The sequence below is a fragment of the Simochromis diagramma genome, unplaced genomic scaffold (genome assembly GCF_900408965.1).
Source record: "Simochromis diagramma unplaced genomic scaffold, fSimDia1.1 OVJJ01000024.1, whole genome shotgun sequence".
Classification (NCBI taxonomy): Eukaryota; Metazoa; Chordata; class Actinopteri; order Cichliformes; family Cichlidae; genus Simochromis; species Simochromis diagramma.
In genome coordinates this window covers 355,550-373,561 of record NW_024387332.1, presented here as the reverse complement: position 1 = coordinate 373,561, position 18,012 = coordinate 355,550, and the positions used below count along the sequence as shown (strand labels likewise).

At 43.4% G+C, this 18,012-nt stretch overlaps 1 protein-coding gene across 1 annotated transcript; it reads left to right on the top strand.

Moving 5' to 3' along the window:
- Nucleotides 1–5,899: 5,899 nt before the first annotated feature.
- naglu (N-acetylglucosaminidase, alpha) lies at nucleotides 5,900–17,738 on the top strand. Its single transcript, XM_040006326.1, has 7 exons — nucleotides 5,900–6,798; nucleotides 6,888–9,384; nucleotides 12,052–12,199; nucleotides 12,487–12,633; nucleotides 12,763–12,848; nucleotides 15,197–15,453; nucleotides 15,652–17,738. Exons 2-7 carry the CDS (start codon nucleotides 8,972–8,974, stop codon nucleotides 16,854–16,856), a joined length of 2,256 nt encoding a protein of 751 aa, XP_039862260.1. The 5' UTR covers nucleotides 5,900–6,798; nucleotides 6,888–8,971; the 3' UTR covers nucleotides 16,857–17,738.
- The last annotated feature ends 274 nt before the right edge of the window (nucleotides 17,739–18,012 follow it).

Below are 18,012 nucleotides of genomic sequence, written 5' to 3'. Positions count from 1 at the left end.
GTACTGTTTCATTATAAATTTGTGACAATGAGAAGGATGGATGGTGAAATTCTCCGACCTCTTCATACTGTTAAACTTTTCTTAGGCATATAATTTTAAATATTATCTGATGTGATGCACGTCTCTGTACAATGATCTAAAAAGCCATAACTAAGCTTGCACACTCATCTGAAAAGGGCTGATAGTTCTCTAATGCTTACCCACCATCACCTCGTCTAGCTGATTATTTGTAAATCGCTCCGTTTCTCACGCTGACCGATTCTTCATGTTTGTTTGTCACAGTAACTGAAGTGTTAGTGGCGTGTTAGTGGCGTGTTAGTGGCGTGTTAGTGATGTGTTAGTGACGTGGCGCTCACTGTCATTTCTCTAACTCACTGCATCTAGAATGAGAACCCAAGAAATGTTATCCCAGTAAATATCGGACCTGTGCAGCAACCATGTGCATGCGTGCACAGTTACAGTTAATCGCTGCCTTTATCGTATGAAGTTTGTACAGGCTACAAGCACACAGTCAAATGTTAGACGGACAAGCAGACGAGTCCTCAGTGTATCCACGTGTCCATCAGCCGCTGTACACGCCGCAGAAAGAAGTAAACTCCCCGTGGCGCTGGCGGGTAATCGGCAGCTGCTTCCAACCTGTCATGTCCAACGTTTCGAGACTGCTCTCTGGCATGTCGTCCTTCAGTTATTATTGAATGCTCTAAAGTGTAAAAAGGTGAGTAACCCAGATGATACCAAATGCATACATGTTCCCCTGCGAGGGAAAAACGTGCAGAATGTTGTCGAGTGTAGGTGTGCGCTCCATCTTCACGCCATGTCTCCTCCACTCCCAAGTGTTTCTTCTTTCAGGCCTTGTCACAGTTTATTCTCACTTCTTCCAAGGTTTCAGTCCAAACTTTAAAGAGATAAACTTTAGAGGTTTGGGAGCAGCAGGAGAGCTTTGTGAATGCGGGCCCAGGTAGATGGTGAACTGCCCTGATTGTTACGAAGCAGTTTTAACCGTGTGCGTAGTTTCTGTTCAGATGTTGTAGCTCTCGTATGTTGGATTTCTCTTTCAAGCTTCAAGAACAAATTGGGTGTTTGTGGGTGTTTAAAATGTGTGGAGAGCATTCGGGCCGTCACAGGTCGCTCTTCTTTTCTTGACTCCTTTGCTTTGGGTCACTGTTTTGTTGCAGCCTCTCTTCAGTTTGGACCACTGTTGCTTTATAGAAACGTCCGACTCCAGGTAGCTTTTGGGAAGTCTTCATTTTCTTTATGGGGCAACAGTGTGAGGTACGACTCAGTATGTTCAACTCGCACTGAGTCGTACCTTAGTTTGTGTTAGATTGTTATATAATTCTGCAGAAATACCGGCCACACCCAGCTGTTCTTGAAACTGTTTGAACCTCAGCCGAGTCCACGTTAGCTGTGGATCAGTCACGTGAGTCAGTGTGGTTGAGCCTGATCACTGATGCAACAGTCTCCAACGTCCTGAATCAGTCTGTGTATCTGTCTGTGTGTTTGCTGGCTTCTGTTAGCTCTGTGCGCCGTCTGTTTTACTGAATTTGTCCTACAGTTTACTGGAACTTTGATGTTGGGATTGGAAATATGACAATAAACTTTTTTTTAATGAATCTTTCCGTCGTGTTTTTCTGTTCTTGTCCTGGCACACATCAGAGATGTTTGTGTGCAGGTTTGATGAAATGATTTGGCCTCTTACGAGTGTTTTTTGACCAAAGTGTTTGTTGAGGAAATAAAGTGTTTGTGGCTTCTTGTTTGTTTCTGTTGTGGAAATAAATGACAGAAACATGAGCGCAGTCACTACGAGATGGGTCACAGTCAAAAGCGTGGAGTAGATCTGACTGTATGTATCTGTTTTAACCAATGGCAGCAGCAAAGACATTACCATTAGATGTGTTCAAGCTTCACAGAGATCTGAAGTTTACAGAGGAGAAAGTCGCCATGCTTTAAACTGAGCCTCTGGATGTGTCACGTGGGATGCATTCATACTTTTCTTGCTTGAATTTGTACACTTTGTGTTATCCAAGGTTCTGTTATTCTCCGTAAAACATTAATTCTTGTCTCCCTCTGACTCTCGTGTTGTTCTAAAACAGGGATGTGGGACTCCAGGCCTCGAGGGTCCTGCAGGTTTTAGATGATGATCCAACACAGCCGATTTCAATGGCTCAGTGACATCCTCAACATGTCTCATGTTTCCAGAGATAACGAACTAATCACGGGATTTTTACATGCATTTATTATGTAGACCCTTTTCAAATTTATATTCAGTACTTTGTAGTATTGGATCGTGATTATTGATAAATCAATACAATAACCCTTTAATGTTCCACCTCTCAATGGAACTTCGAGCTACACAGAAACAGAAAAAATTTAATCTATAATAATGCAATTAATTTGCACAATAAGAAGAAAGTCATTTTTAATCATGTGTTATTTAGAAATGTTACACTGCTTTTTAAATGGCACGTCACTTCTTGGTAACTGATGAAAAGCAGTTTGATGACAGATTTCAGTCCACCCATCCTCTTCCACGTATCAGGGTTTCTGTCCCAGCTGGGCGAGAGCTCCTCGTGTACAGCCTGACAGTGAGAGCGCGAGGGGTTGGTTGGATTTCAGGCACCGTGCAGCACGTCTGTGCAGGCTGACTGCACTCTTAACCAGAGATGGGCAGTAACGCGTTACTTGTAATGCGTTACTGTAATCCGATTACTTTTTTTTAAGTAACGAGTAAAGTAAGGGATTACTAATGCAAAAAAGGTAATTAGATTACAGTTACTTTCCCGTAGGAACGCTGCGTTACTGCGTTACTAAAACCGTGATTTTTTTTGCGAGAATGTCTCATGGATCACATATCGATTGCAGAGAGAGTATGAGCGTGCAGCGTTTAAAGCGTGGAAGTACTGACCTTGCTTTGAGTTTGATTCCATAAAAAGTGACAAAAACATTAGCGTCCATCGTGCGTGGGAAGAAAACTTATTTTTACAGCGAAAAACCCCCCTAAACAAGCACCGAGTAGCTACGACGTAATGGGAACCTCACAGAGAAACTCGCGGATTCTTCAACTGACCGCGGCACTCCTGCACCAGGGTAAACCTCCGCCTACCCCACTCCTGCTTTACAGGTGAAAATAGAGCAACAGGACCGCTGAGTCTTTGACTTTATTTATTTTCTGCTGTGCTTTACTTGCATCTATTTGAAAGACTGAGTGTAAACACAAAAAACTATTTTATTTTATGTGCTGGAATGTGTAGAAAATAGGTTTAAATGTTAAACTAATTTATTCAAGTCAGAGAATGTTGCATATAATTAAATTTTTGCTTGATACATAAAGTTAAAAGGTTAAAACTAATAAAACAAGTTTTATAAAGAGACTTTTCCATTTGATTACATTTTGTATGATGGATTATGTAGAAAAAGTAGAATTGGGCTGAAAGATCTATCGCTTTATCACCTCTTCAGGTTGTAAATCGTGTTTTTAGAAAGTAACTAAGTAACTAAGTAACTAATTACTTTTGAAAATAAGTAATCAGTAAAGTAATCGGTAATTAGTTACTGATTACTTTTTTCAAGTAACTTGACCAACACTGCTCTTAGAAGGACAGGGTACCAAAGTTCACACACAGTGCCATTTATGAGATCCTGCAGGTTTTTCCAGTTGACCAGGAGGGAAAGAGTGACCCTGCATATCAGAGCTAACATCACACAGAGAGATCTCCTTGTCCCAGAGGTGAACATCTGTCAGGTCTTCTACAAAGGACTGTTTTGCATTGAAGCCTCCACCACAAGTGTCTTGATCTTGACCCAGAATGATACTCGGAGAGCGGGTCAGAGTGATGCTTAAGGATTTTCCGGTCGCTGCGCTTTCCATTGACCCACATTGTTGTCATCCCGTTTGAGTTCCACGTAGAGCAAAGAGAGTTCCATTCATTTTCACTGTCAGGCAGCCCGACCATAGTTCAGCCTGTACGCGCCCTCACAGGGCTTTAAAAGGAAGAAGCCATTAGCTTCAGACGGGACAGCGAGGGAAAACAGAGTCTGCGCTCAGTCCAGTGAAGAGTAAAATCTCATGCACAGAGACAAAGCTGTGACGGACTGGTGGTGAGTTTGACATAAGAAGTTTCTCCCTCCAGTGGGAGGTGAAAGACCTGCAAAGGAACAGGAGGACCTCAGACATCACAGAAGAGACGAGACCCTGTCAGGACTCGTGTCTATAATAATTAGCATTTCTTTTTAAAAGAGGATTGTGCAGTCTCCAAAGCAACAAACACGCGTGCCTCCTGTGGAATTTTCTCAGATGTGTCAATCCACATTTTTCAGTTTATCTGTGATGTGTGTGGGGCGGAGTCTGACTTTGGTAACGACAGGACCATGGTAACCAACTTCAGGCGCACACTGGGATGCAGCAGAGGGCTGAAATGTTACCCAGACAAATGCTACTGTTAGACGTTACCCACTACTTCAGAGGGTTAGTTCAGCGCCGCCAGGATGTCTTTGCCTGCTGTTTGCCGACCCTCAGATTTAAATGTTTTGCATTAGAGCTGGGCGATAGAACGATAACGATATGTATCGCGATATAACTTTTACTCGATAGAGAAATTAAGCTATCGCGATAGACCTTGCCGCTCTTGTCCTCTAAAAAATAAATAAATAAATAAAATAAAATAAAAAAAAAAAGGTCAGCCAATCCAAATTAAGTAGCGCAGAGCCGAACCAATCACAGCCGCAGCGTCACGTCGCGTGACTTGTTACGTACAGCACAAGTGCCAAGCCGCACGTGTATTTGTTTGGGAAGCAGCCAGCGGGTAATGGAGCCAGCGAGTGTGCCGACTAGAAAAATCAACCGAGCGTGACCGAAGAGAAAACAGATGATGGTTCCAATGCCGGAGAGATTGTCGAACGGAAGAGCCATAGAAGTTCCTAGTGTGAAGGTATTTCGGCTATTTCAAGTCTGACAAAAAACAGAGTAGCGTGCACTGTAAATTGTGCCGAAAGCAAGTCTGGAAATACAATAAACTGGTGCATGCGTCACGTTATTGTTTCGGTGAAATGAATTTCTACAATACTGTTACTGTTAATTGTACTCTCTGCAGTGTTTAAATGCTTACATATACACACAGTTACTGTCCGTCCACACATACGACTCGGTTCTGCTTCTATGCCCCAGCTTTGTTTACTTTTTCCCACCGAGGCTTCTAGACTTCTGATTGGCCAACATTTCTGCACGGTTGGGAATCTAGCGCCACCTGCTGCTTTGGCATGTTCATAGCAGCGTTTTCTTTCATTTCTCCCTTTATGTGTGGACGGGATTATTTTTTAAAACGAAAACGGAAAATCTCCGTTTTCAAAAATACCCGTGTACGTGTGGACGTAGCCTCAGTCTCTGACTGGAAGCGCTAATTCGTCATTCGGCTTTTGACAGACTAAAGTAACTGTTACAACTGTTTGAAAAGCTCAGCTATACAACAAGGAGAGATTGAGAATTTCCTTTTAGTTCTCAGTTTATTTGATATTGACAAAAGTTAGTCAGTTTTGTCTGTTCTTCTGTAAAACAAACTAAGATTTATTTTTAGAATTAATATTTTTAGTATTCAATAGTGGTAATTGTACAATTGAAACTTAAACGCTTTAGCGGCTGCCTTTTGTGTAGTTTGCAATATTTGCCTTTATCTGAAAAAGTCTCATGTTCCTTAAGTACATCTGCCCTGTTGAACTTATTATGGGAAATAAATATTTAAATAAAAACAAGCTGCTGATTATTTCACATTTTACTTGTGAGCAACGGCACATTTAAATCTTACAAATATAGTTATTTGGCTTATATCGTGATAGATATCGTTATCGCCTGAAATGAAAAAAACATATCGTGATATGAAAAAATCTCATATCGCCCAGCTCTATTTTGCATCAAACAGTACATTTTCTCTGTTAAACCTGTGATGAGCTTTCTATGTTGCACTGTCAATGTTCAGCATTTGAAGTACATCATTATGTCCTTTTTGTATTTGTTTGAGTCTGACGGAGATTTTTTGTTTCTTTATTGATTCTAATAAAAATAAATAAATTGTAGATAAAAATCTAAAGTGGTAACTGTCGCTTGTAAAGTGAGGAAAACCTGTTACAAATATTCTTCAAACATCATAGCGTCCATTCTTACTCTCATTTATTTTGTGCAGCACTAAAAGTACAAAGTCAGAACCTGTGTCCTCGTTACCTTCAGTCACCGGCTCTCTCACCTTGGTGCTGAGCATAAGCTGTGCAGACTGAGGTCGGCAACAACAGCAGCTCCTCCATCGTCTCCTGCTGTTGGACAATCGGACAAGATTTGCTTTTGTTGGAGAAAATTTATGGAGACTAAAAAAAGTCTGAACTGATTCTGAGCAGTTACAACAAGTCAAATGACTCAGTTCACCAAGAGATTCTCTGATATGGACCAGAGCTGCACAAGTGTTTGTGTGTGGTTAGCTGTTTGTGTGTACTTGTGTTACTGTCATAGTGACACGTTGTGGCTGCTCGACCTGCTTTTGGGATCAAAAGTCATGGCTGCACAACAATCAGTCTTTTCAGGTAAGACGGATGCTGTGCTCATCCCCACGTCGGAGTTATTCCCAAACTTTTTGTTACATCAGTCATGATGAGAGAAAGCAAAACTACGCGGTATGAATCATATTTGAGGTGACAGTGATCGAAGTAAAGACTCTTATTCATTTACTCGTCTGTGCCTTCCCTCTGTAACCTCTCTCCCTCTCCTGATTGGCTCCTGACTGTCTGGCACGCCCTCTTTTCACCTCCACAAGTAAGGTGAGTTTATTTTGATCCTCTCCAGAGTTCATACGACTTCTTTCTTTTTAAATGGACGACTTCAAATCTGACCTTGTTTTCTCTTTCAGAGTTGAGCTGTCCATGTGTGTCTGTGTTAAGTACACAACGAGCTGAGGTCAAACACAACACTGGAGAATCATTGATGGCTGTGTGATGATAACAAACCTTTGAACAGTGATAGTAACTGAGTGTTAGCCTGCTGGCGGTTGATAAAGTTACGCTTGTTTCATAAGCTAATCTGCATATGTTAGCCTCCTAGTATCACCAAGCTAAGACGTCAACCAGCTGAACTTTACTGAAAAAACAAGCAACACTAGCTGGCAGCTCATGTTCTGAAAGATATCATGGTCAAATATGGATCACCTTACTCTGTGGAAGGAAATGATTCTGCTGTGTTTGAACTTGAGTCAAAGACCACGACTCGATTACATTTAGACAATATTCATACACTCAGATGTTATATTAAGCCCACTAAGTTGTGTTTAATAAATATACCTGAAAACAGGAATTATGAACATTGTCTGAATAGAAAGACCATTTGTTATTACTCAGTTTTATTTAAATAACACATTTAAAACAGAAGCTGACCCAAAGTGCTGGAGCCGCTGATACCTGGCCTGTTCATTTACGTCCTCTGTAATGGACTTTTTGGTCGATATGTTTTGAATTATTTGAGCTACCCTACCAAGTCCTGATGTACTAAACAGAGGCAGGAAAACGTTCAGCTGAAAGAGGTTTAAAACAGCCACGTTTATAAATGTGGGTCTCCAGAACACCCAGTTTCTAAATACACTGCTCAAAAAAAATGAAAGGAACACGTTGACAACACATCAGATCTCAATGTCTGTATCATGCTGATGCAGACTGGCTATGACTGATGGAAATGAAAATGATGAACCTACAGAGAGAATTCAAAGACATCCTGAAAAGAAAAGTAAAAAACTGATGACGTGGACTATTTTGCTGAAATATCCTTGGGCCCACTGTTTAGCTAAACGCAAAACTGGTGATTATTTATTTCTATGTCAGAAAAGATGAGTGGAAACGTGTCAGGCCTCCACCTGTTACACCATTACAGGTGATGCCTCTGCTGAGCAGATCAGTATCGCAGACGTTTAACTGCCTTGATGCTGCACTCTGATTCAAAAATGCTGCTTTTCTGTTTTGCAGTAGTTTGCGTGAAAAGCTGAAGCATGTTTTATTGTGTTGACTAATCATTATGGAAAGTTGAACTCAGTGTTCAGGATGTACACATTAATGATGATTCAGCTCATGAATCACAACACGCTGCTCTTCCCTGCATGGTGCAGCAGGCTGCATATATATGTTCCATCAGTCTGTTGTTGAGAGCACCATCATCTTTGCTGTGGCGTGCTGGGGTGCAGGCATCAAAGCAAAGGACACAGACTGAACAAACTCATCAGGAAGGTCGAGTCTGTTGTTGGCGTGAAGCTCTCCACCCTGGAGGAGGTGATCAGTGACAGACTGCTGACTGCTGGTAATCATGGACAGTGACTCCCATCCTCCATAACACACTGGACAATCTGAAGAGCAGTTTCAGCAACAGGTTCCTTCAGCCTGGCTGTCTGAGGGAGCGTTACAGGAAGTCATTCCTTCTGCTGCTATCAGACTCTTTAATTCACCCACTTGGGTCAGATCCACACATTTGGAACAGAACTAATAACACCTCAAAGCCCACTGTCACTGTACACCACGACACATACTATTCTTTTTATATTTACACCTATATCTCTATACTTATCTATTTATCCAGCATATCTGTTTCTACACTGATTTTCTGAGTGCTTGATGTTTGTTGTATATTTGCTGCTATGACCACTGTGAGTCTGCTGAGCTGTGATTAAGGCGTCGGTGCCGTCGGTAACACTGGCTTTAACAGTTTAACAGTAGTAACTCGCACAACACTTCTCTAAGTTTACTGTCATGTGACAAACTGATCACGTGCCAAAAAGCTTTAAGGAAACAACACTCGCCGATTGGCTGACAGTCAACGTAGGCCGCAGCGCTTTCTCTGATTGGCCAGCAGGCTTTTGGTAAAACAACGCTTCCGGGTTCTCCGCAAATAGACAAATAAACTCGTTTTTAAACTTATGCAACGGTGGGAAAGTGTCTCCCGTGGACAGGGCTCAAAATGTCAGGCGGAAGCGGCTGCTGCTTGGCTCTGTTGCTCGTCTGGAGCCTGTGTGTGAGCGCACGCTGCAGGTTTCCTTCTCTGGACCACATCAGACCGAGAGCCAGCGACCGAGCGCAGGGCAGAGCGGTGACCGAGCTGCTGAGGCGGCTGCTGGGGAACAGATCGGCCGAGTTCATCGTGTCGGTCAACGGGAGCCTCTCCAACGACAGCCTGGACGTGTGCGAGCTCAGGTCCACCAAAAACAACAAGGTCGTCGCCACAGGCAGCACCGGGGTGGCCGTGGCCTCCGGGATTTATAATTATTTGAAGTATTTTTGCAACTGCCACGTTTCCTGGTCCGGGAATCAGCTGGATCTGCCCAGACCTTTGCCAAAGCTCACCGGCGTCCTGCGCATCAGCACCCCGCACAGGTCAGTGACCCGCACCGTCCTCACAAAGGTTTCTGCAGGCTTACAAGAGACCGGTGAGGGACCCGTTTAATGCGCCAAGTCCTTACAAAGGTTGGTGTCAAAGCCCTCTGTGACTCTCACCTGGTTAGACCGTGTGTCCAAACTGTGAGCAGCTCAAGTTTCATTTCCATGTCAGAGACAACAAACTGACACTTCCTGACCTCACACACAGCAAACAACAGGAGGAAAGAAAGTGTGTGTGTGTGTGTGTGTGTGTGTGTGTGTGTGTGTGTGTGTGTGTGTGTGTGTGTGTGTGTGTGTGTGTGCTTCCCCCACACAGACATCGGATCAGCTGTAATGCGTTTAGACCCCCAGAACTTGAAGTGTGGGCAACATCTGCTACATGAATTGAATCTTTATTTTGAACGTGGTACAAAAAAAAATACAAAGCTATAAAACATTATGTCATTCACAGGTCATTGGCTACGTGACTTAAATATTTTTAGTTTTCCCAAAATAATGGCCTGGTCCCTACAGAGGGTGACAGAGGTTTTAGGCCGCTGCACTCATAGTGTCACAGCTCCATTAACATGTAACAGGAAGGTAAACAAATCTCAGTCTGTCAGTTCTTTATTTGTTGTTGACACAGCCATTGTCCACTTTTTACTTTACTAGAGTTTTTACATTTTTAATTCATTATATATTTTAAACTTGGATTAAAAAAAACAAACACAAAACCTCAAACATGTCATGTCACATTTTCCCGTTCAGGTTTAAGCTCCATGTAGTCACAGGCAGCTGGTTGGGAGGTTCACCACTGATGATGTTACAGAGCATCCCAGTCCTGCTGTCAGATGAAATTACAGTTCACATGTACATAACTAAGAAAAATGTTTTCCCACCAAATCCACTTCACACCCGTTACATTGGATGTTCGCCAGCTCCTCTCAGTCGTTCCTGGGAACTGCTCACCACAGAGTAGACCTGTTGCAGTCACAGCCCCCGATGGCATGACAGTCGATGGTTCTCATAGTTCTCCGTCACCTAAGAACAATTGCACATCGAGTGCTTTTGTGACAGGTTCAAACTACACACAGGACGATGCCGGGGTACCGTCTCAGCCTGATTCTCAGCCTCGCTGCCCACAACCCAACAAACCCGGGTGCATGAGAAATGGAGCGTTGTCACACATTTGTCATTGTTTTCTCTGAGCGCTTGTACTGCCGCCAGGCCCTTTTAAAGGACTCTTCCTTTCAGTTGTCTGTTGTGCATTAGACCCGCATCAGCTCACTGCAGCTATGTCATGTGCAGAGTGGCTGGGCTGAACCATCGGCAGCATGTGTGGTTCAGTTTACTTTGCTCATGTCTGTAACATAGTTGTGGGGAGCAGTGTGTAATCCTTCAGCATCATACAGGGAGTGTCTACACCCAGGCCTCCACTCTCACTTCACTGGAACAGTTGAAGTGTTGTAGCTTTATGTGTTTTTCTTTTTGACTGTTCCTGTTTAAACTTCAGTGCAATATTTAAGCACCGTGTTGTGATTTGGTGCCCTATAAATAAAATTGAATTATATGAAAAGTTTATTATATGTTGGTGTTGTAACTCTGTACTTCATGAGTGGCTCTGAATCCAACCGCTCACAAACAGGACAGCTGAAGGAATGACAGTGAATGATGCTGATTAGGTCTGGACTGTATGGACTCAAGGAACAACTTTGTACTCAAAGGTGTTAACTGTTGTTCAAGACAGTGACAGACTGGCGACCTGTCCAGGGTGCGACCCTGCCTCTCACTCTAATAGGTGATAGGCTCTAGCCTATTAGGCTGTATTACCCAGTTTTAACCCTGAGGTTACCTGGATACCTCCAAATCCCTCCTCCTAGGACAGCCAGGCAGTCACAGAAACACAACAGTTTGCAGCCACCTTTTTCTCCAGGTGTTTTTTCAACAAATCAGCATCGTCAACCACTACAACAATGCACTTGCAGTGTGAAGCTGATGCACACCTTCAGACTTTGGTGCCTCCCTTCATTCTGCTGGAGAACTTTGAGTGTGAGGAGAGCTGGAGGTGCAGAGTGAAGGAGGGGCAGGGCTGTGTGATTTAGAGTATATTTTGAGGACACATAAATAGTATTACAGTTTTACTGATTGAATGTAACACAAACTGTTTTTATCATCATGTCTTTAAAACATGATATAGAGCTCAGCCATCATATTTATAAAGTAGGAATAGTTTGGCTTTACAGGTTATTGGGGAAAAAACCCCGTTCTAATACAGCAATAACACTGCAAACGATCAATCACACCATCCATCACATCAAGCTTCCACTTATCATTTTCAGGGTCGCGGGGGGCGCTGGAGCCTATCCCAGCTGTCATAGGGCGAGAGGCGGGGTACACCCTGGACAGGTTGCCAGTCTGTCGCAGGGCCAACACACAGGGACAGACAGCCATTCACACCTATTTAGATTTTTCAATTAACCTATCCCTACAAACTGCATGTCTTTGGACGGTGGGAAGAACCCACACAAAAAGACCCGGCCTGATGGTGGAATTGAACTCAGGACCTTCTTGCTGTGCAGCAACAGTGCTAACCACCGTGCTATAATCACACCATTATACTACATTTGTATTATATTTCTGTATTAAATGCATTTCTAAGCCACATATTTGTGTATTTGTATCTAGATTCCGGTACTATCAGAACGTCTGCACCTTTAGTTATTCCTCCGTGTGGTGGGACTGGCCGAGATGGGAGAGAGAGATTGATTGGATGGCACTGAATGGAATCAATCTGCCGCTGGCTTTCACTGGCCAAGAAGCCCTGTGGCAGGAGGTGAGGAAGTCTGAAAGTTCAGCTATGTTTTTTTTTTCTGCAGCTCTTGCAATGATATGAATCAGGACTAGATCAGCTTTTGTACTTCAGTTCTGTAGTGTGTTTAACAGCTGGTTGGCATAATTCTCTGAGCAGTACGGGGAAGAAGTTAAAGTTGGAGGAGAACAGGCTCAGCCAGAAGCCAGTACATAAGACATCTAGGAAACTTTGCTTTACACTGAAATAAGTTGGGACTAGATACAAAATGCCGACTGTGAGTGTTTAGCAGCTGCTCTTGTTGTTTTTAGGTTTACCGTGCTCTCGGGTTAAACCAGTCAGAGATAGAAGAGTTCTTCTCCGGTCCGGCGTTCCTTGCCTGGAACCGTATGGCAAACTTGTTCAAGTTTGGTGGACCTCTGCCGCAGTCCTGGCACGTGAACCAGCTCTACCTTCAAGTAATCAAACCTCAACACAGCAACATGTCAATGGACCAAAACCATTTGTGTTTAAACGAAGTTGAATGTACGCTGAGACACTGCTGTGGACTCAATCATCTCACATCACTTTTTCCTTACTTTTTCCAGTTTAAGATTTTAGAGCGGATGAGATCCTTTGGCATGATCCCTGTGCTGCCGGCCTTCTCTGGAAACATCCCCAAGGGAATCCTCAGGTCACTCTTCTTTATGTCTCAACATCATTTTCTGCTCTGTGCCACAGCAAACTTAGTCTTATAGGTACTTACAGCCAAACCAGTGCTGCCATTAATAATTACATAAACCAGTCTGATTGGCTGCTGGTATTTATTTTTCTTACAGATGTGTGATGATTATCTGCCGTTACAGCACTGGGACTAGAGTGTGGGCCAAGTTAACATGAAAAGTGTTGATAGGAGTGAGACGTTCTGCAGGCTCTGCAACTACTAACCATCAACTTGACCAGTTAATTTAATGAGCAATGCAGTCTGCCTGTGTGTTCATGATGTTACTGTTACTTTGCCACATAAACAGCATTGTTGAGGCTCAAAATAATAGATTTTCTGGGGTTAATTGTGATTTGAAGTACAAATGCTGTAAAGTCAATAAATATCAAAAGTGGATAAAAATAGACTGTGAAGAAAATGGCCAGTACCTCCTGACATGTAGTGAAATATTATCAAGAAGACCAAGCATCACTAATTTTACTTGAATGTAGTTAAATCTAGTCCGTGTTTGCGGTTACTGTCCTTCTGACAAACTGATCTTTGTTTCTCTGTTACACCGTCACTGAGTCTTATTCTTACCTTGTGAAAGAAACAAGTACACATGCAACATCACGTTTATCTAACATTCGCAGCCGTAAGTTTTGTGCTTACCACCATATGCATGCTGGTAATGCCACATGTAAGGAAACACAGTGATCTCGACCTGAGGCTGAGAAAGCTCTGAGGATGTTGTGAGGCAGGATTCACATGGATGCATTTCAGGCTTTGACACGCTCGCTTCTCATTCGCTTTGGTTGGAGTGACGTCACGAGCTGCCAAACTGAACTATGGATCTGTTGGCCTGCTTTGCTCATGCTGTTTAACTTTGGAAGTGCCAGCCAATCAGAGCACACGTGTTTTTATTCAAACACACAAATGCAACTGCTAGCCAATGTAATCATGTTATGCAAATATCCCGAGACAGTCATTTGGCACCAAAACCCAGCAGACATTGATCATTGCAATAAAAGTTACTAACAGGTCGCTACCTGGGTGACTATGGCCCAAGTGGTAGAGCGGGTCATATACTAATCCACAGGTTGGTGCGATCTCGGGCTCCTCCTGTGTCAAATGATTCTTGGGTGAGATGCTGAATCGTGACGCGTGAGTGTTAGATAGAGGTTAACTACAGATAAAAACACTGGGTGAAGGTATTTGTGACCAGAGGGGAGCAAAAAGTTCTTTGAGTGCTCAAGTTCAGTAGAAAGGCGCTACAAGTACCAGACCATTTACCTTCGTTAAAATGAAATGGTCAAGCGCTTTGCTTAGTCCCTGTGGACCCCAAAGCGCTTTACACATCCACCCATTCACACACACATTCACACACAGGTGATGGCAGCTACATTGTAGCCACAGCCACCCTGGGGCGCACTGACAGAGGCGAGGCTGCCGGACACTGGTGCCACCGGGCCCTCTGACCACCACCAGTAGACAACGGCTGTATTGTCCAAGGACACAACGACCGAGACTGTCAGAGCCGGCACTCAAACCGGCAACCTTCCGATTACAAGACGAACGCCCAACTCTTGAGCCACGATCGGACCTTGCCAAATGTGTTTGTCACTAGTAAAGTTAGGAATATTAGGCGTAGCATTTAATGAACTCTCGTGTTCATCTCAGCTAGCCTGTTTTAAACACACTATACCACCATCTCTTACAAAGAAGGTTTCTCGGTCTGTTTTTGAGCATTTCATGTTGGAATTAAATAATTACATTTCATCAAAAGAGGCAACAATTCTGAAACTCTGGATATTTTCCACTGATAAAAAGAACCAGACCTACCACACAGTACAGTAGGCTCCATAACAGATCATGAATGTGTGCCCGGGTTAGTCCACTTACACAGCACGATGGATCCAAAATGGAGTCGCAGTAGATCTGATTTCCCAAATCATCCCATCTGGATCCGTGTTGGATCTGTAGTTTGTCCCAGCACAATCTGTATTATTCAAAAATGATACAGAAATATGTCAAATCTAGCTGCCCGAGATGTAGATATAAGAAAGCTCAGGCATTCTTATAACATGCTTGCCTTTACTGATGAAGCTGCCTTTTTTCCATTTATTTTCATCTGCACTGTGTTTGTCTTGTTTATCTCTGTTTTAGAATTTAAAAAAAGAAATGCTTTAATCACTTTTTCCTGGTAGTCAGAATTGTTTGAATTGGTTTGTTAGTTTGTCCTGTAGCAGCAAACTGCATCTCTGTGTCCGTCAAACGTATTTCATGTAACCACTCTGTGACTAGAGAGTTAGTATTGCTGCTGCTTGCTTGTGTTTCAGGCTGTATCCAGAGGCCAGAGTAACCAGACTGGGGCCATGGTCTCATTTCAACTGCAGCTACTCATGTTCGCTTGTCTTAGACCCACAAGACCCCCTTTTCCACCACATTGGTTCCCTGTATCTGTCCCAAGTGCTGAAGCAATTTGGGACGGATCACATTTACAGCACAGACACCTTCAATGAAATGACTCCACCCTCCTCTGACCCCGCCTACCTGTCTGCAGTCAGTCACTCAGTCTTTGCCTCAATGACAGAAGGTGAGTGTTTGAATCAGCTGCCTGAACCGTGACAATTTCTGGGTCCAAGTACAATAATTGCCCTAGTTTGTTGCCCCACGGATGACCTGTTGTACAATTTTCTTGCACAGACAGTTTGCTAAAGCTCCCTGCTGATTTTGAGCCATGTTCAAGAACTGGTCTATTGTGTGGTCCTTATCCAAATGTTTTTCTCTCCAGTTGATCCCCAGGCAGTCTGGCTGATGCAAGGTTGGCTGTTCTTCAGCGATGCAGCATTCTGGAAACCAGCCCAGATTCAGGCCCTACTACACGGAGTGCCCCTTGGACGGATGATTGTGCTGGACCTGTTTGCAGAGACCGAGCCAATCTTCTCCTACACAGAGTCTTTCTATGGGCAGCCCTTCATTTGGTGTATGTTGCAGAACTTTGGGGGCAACAGTGGGCTGTTTGGTACGGTTGAGAGCATCAATTCAGGCCCTTTTAAAGCCTTGCATTTCCCAAACTCCACCTTAGTAGGCATAGGCATGACACCAGAAGGCATTGAGCAGAATCCTGTGACGTATGAACTGATGAGTGAGCTGGCTTGGCGCAAGGAGCCAGTCAACTTGGCCAAGTGGGTGTCGCTCTATGCCATACGTCGCTATGGCAATACACAAGAGAGCCTGACTGCTGCATGGAGGCTCTTATTTGCCAGCATTTACAACTGCAGTGACCCACACTACCGAAACCACAACCACAGCCCACTGGTCCGCAGACCATCCTTTCACATGAACACTGGGCTTTGGTATGACCCCGCTGACTTGTACAAAGCTTGGAAACTCATCATGGATGCAGCTCCTTCTCTTATGTCCAAAGAGACATTCAGGTACGATCTTGTGGATGTGACACGGGAGGTGCTACAAGTACTGACTACGTCCTTTTATCGAGATATTGCAGATGCTTTCAAGAAGCAAAACCTGTCAGAGTTGCTGACTGCAGGTGGTGTGCTAGTCTATGACCTCTTGCCGGAGCTCAATCGATTGCTGAGTAGCAACCGAAACTTCCTGTTGGGGACGTGGCTGGAGCGAGCTCGGTCCCTCGCCGTGGATGACAAGGAGGCGCAGCTCTATGACATGAATGCCAGAAACCAGATCACTCTCTGGGGTCCCAGTGGTGAGATCCTGGACTATGCCAGCAAAGAGTGGGGGGGGCTCATGGAGGACTACTATGCCCAGCGATGGGGCCTGTTTGTCCAAACGTTGGTGGAATGCCTGAACAGCGGACAACCCTTCAAGCAGGCTGCCTTCAACCAGGCGGTATTCCAAATAGAAAAAGGATTCATTTACAACGGCAGAAAGTACCCGACCAAACCTCAGGGAGACACGTACGAGATCGCTTATAGGATCTTCCTCAAGTACTTTCCACAGGCCCTAAACAGACTATAGTGAGCAGAGAGAACGTTTATGAAAAACTTGCAAGTAACAGCTTGAAGAATGTGTTTGTCCACTTTCAGTTGTCCTCGGCTGTCCCTGAACAAACTGCTTGGGTTTACAGGAACAATCTGTTTTTTGCACACTTACTGAAATCAGCAACAGGTGGTTTTGTCTGTTCTTGGAAGATTATTTTCACGTTATGCTCAGACTGATCACATTCCCAATAATGCTCCGTATCAGAGGAGGAAGTATCAGATCTCTGCTCGACTGTTTGAGGTGTTCTACAAACTCTGTGGTACTGTTTTAGACTGAACACATCGTAAGGAAAATGTTTCACATATTCACCATTTCAGATTAATACGAGAAGACTGACAGGAATCTCCAATCTGCGCTTCAATTGTAGAAAGTCTGGATCTGTCCAATCCAGTCTGCATGCATAACCTGCTGTGTAGCTGAAATGCGCACTTCAGTGTCCCGCTACTGTTAGTGGGAAAATCTAGCAAGGAAGTAGAAGCACATTTAACACACAATAATGTGTAGTTATAGTTTCAGCTATAACGCAGACACGAGTCTGATCTCCATCTTTAGTTGCACAGAAAGCAAATCTGAATATTGGACATGTTAAACTTTAAGTGAATAATATGCTGTTTTTAGAAACTGACTCTGTTATGCATTAGTCTGAAGTTAATTTGGATATTGTGATTTTCTTTTCTTGTTTTTTCTAAACGAAATGAGCGACAGGAATATGTTTTATAGAACTGACATTAAGTAGAGACAGAACAAGAAGGCCAGCGTCCTACTTATCGAACTGTTTGGGTGCTTCAGACGCTGTTTAACAACCACCTTCTGTATTTAGAGCTCCTGCTAACATGTTCAGTTAAACGTAGTAATAATCCACAAAGGTCTTCCAAACAGATGAATTTGTATTTAGCAATGAACGATAAAGCTGACAAGCTCATGTATTCTTGTCTGAATGATTATTCTGATTAAAAAAATATATTTTTATATCAAAATAAACACCTGTCAGACGTTGACATGTCAAAGGAATCAGTTACTTTTTCAGAAAAACAGTTGTGTTCATCACATTGAAGATGTTGATCAGAACTGACCCCTCGAAGCGTAGATCACAGGACTCTGCCTGTGCAAAGGTGCCCCAGAAACAGTCCAG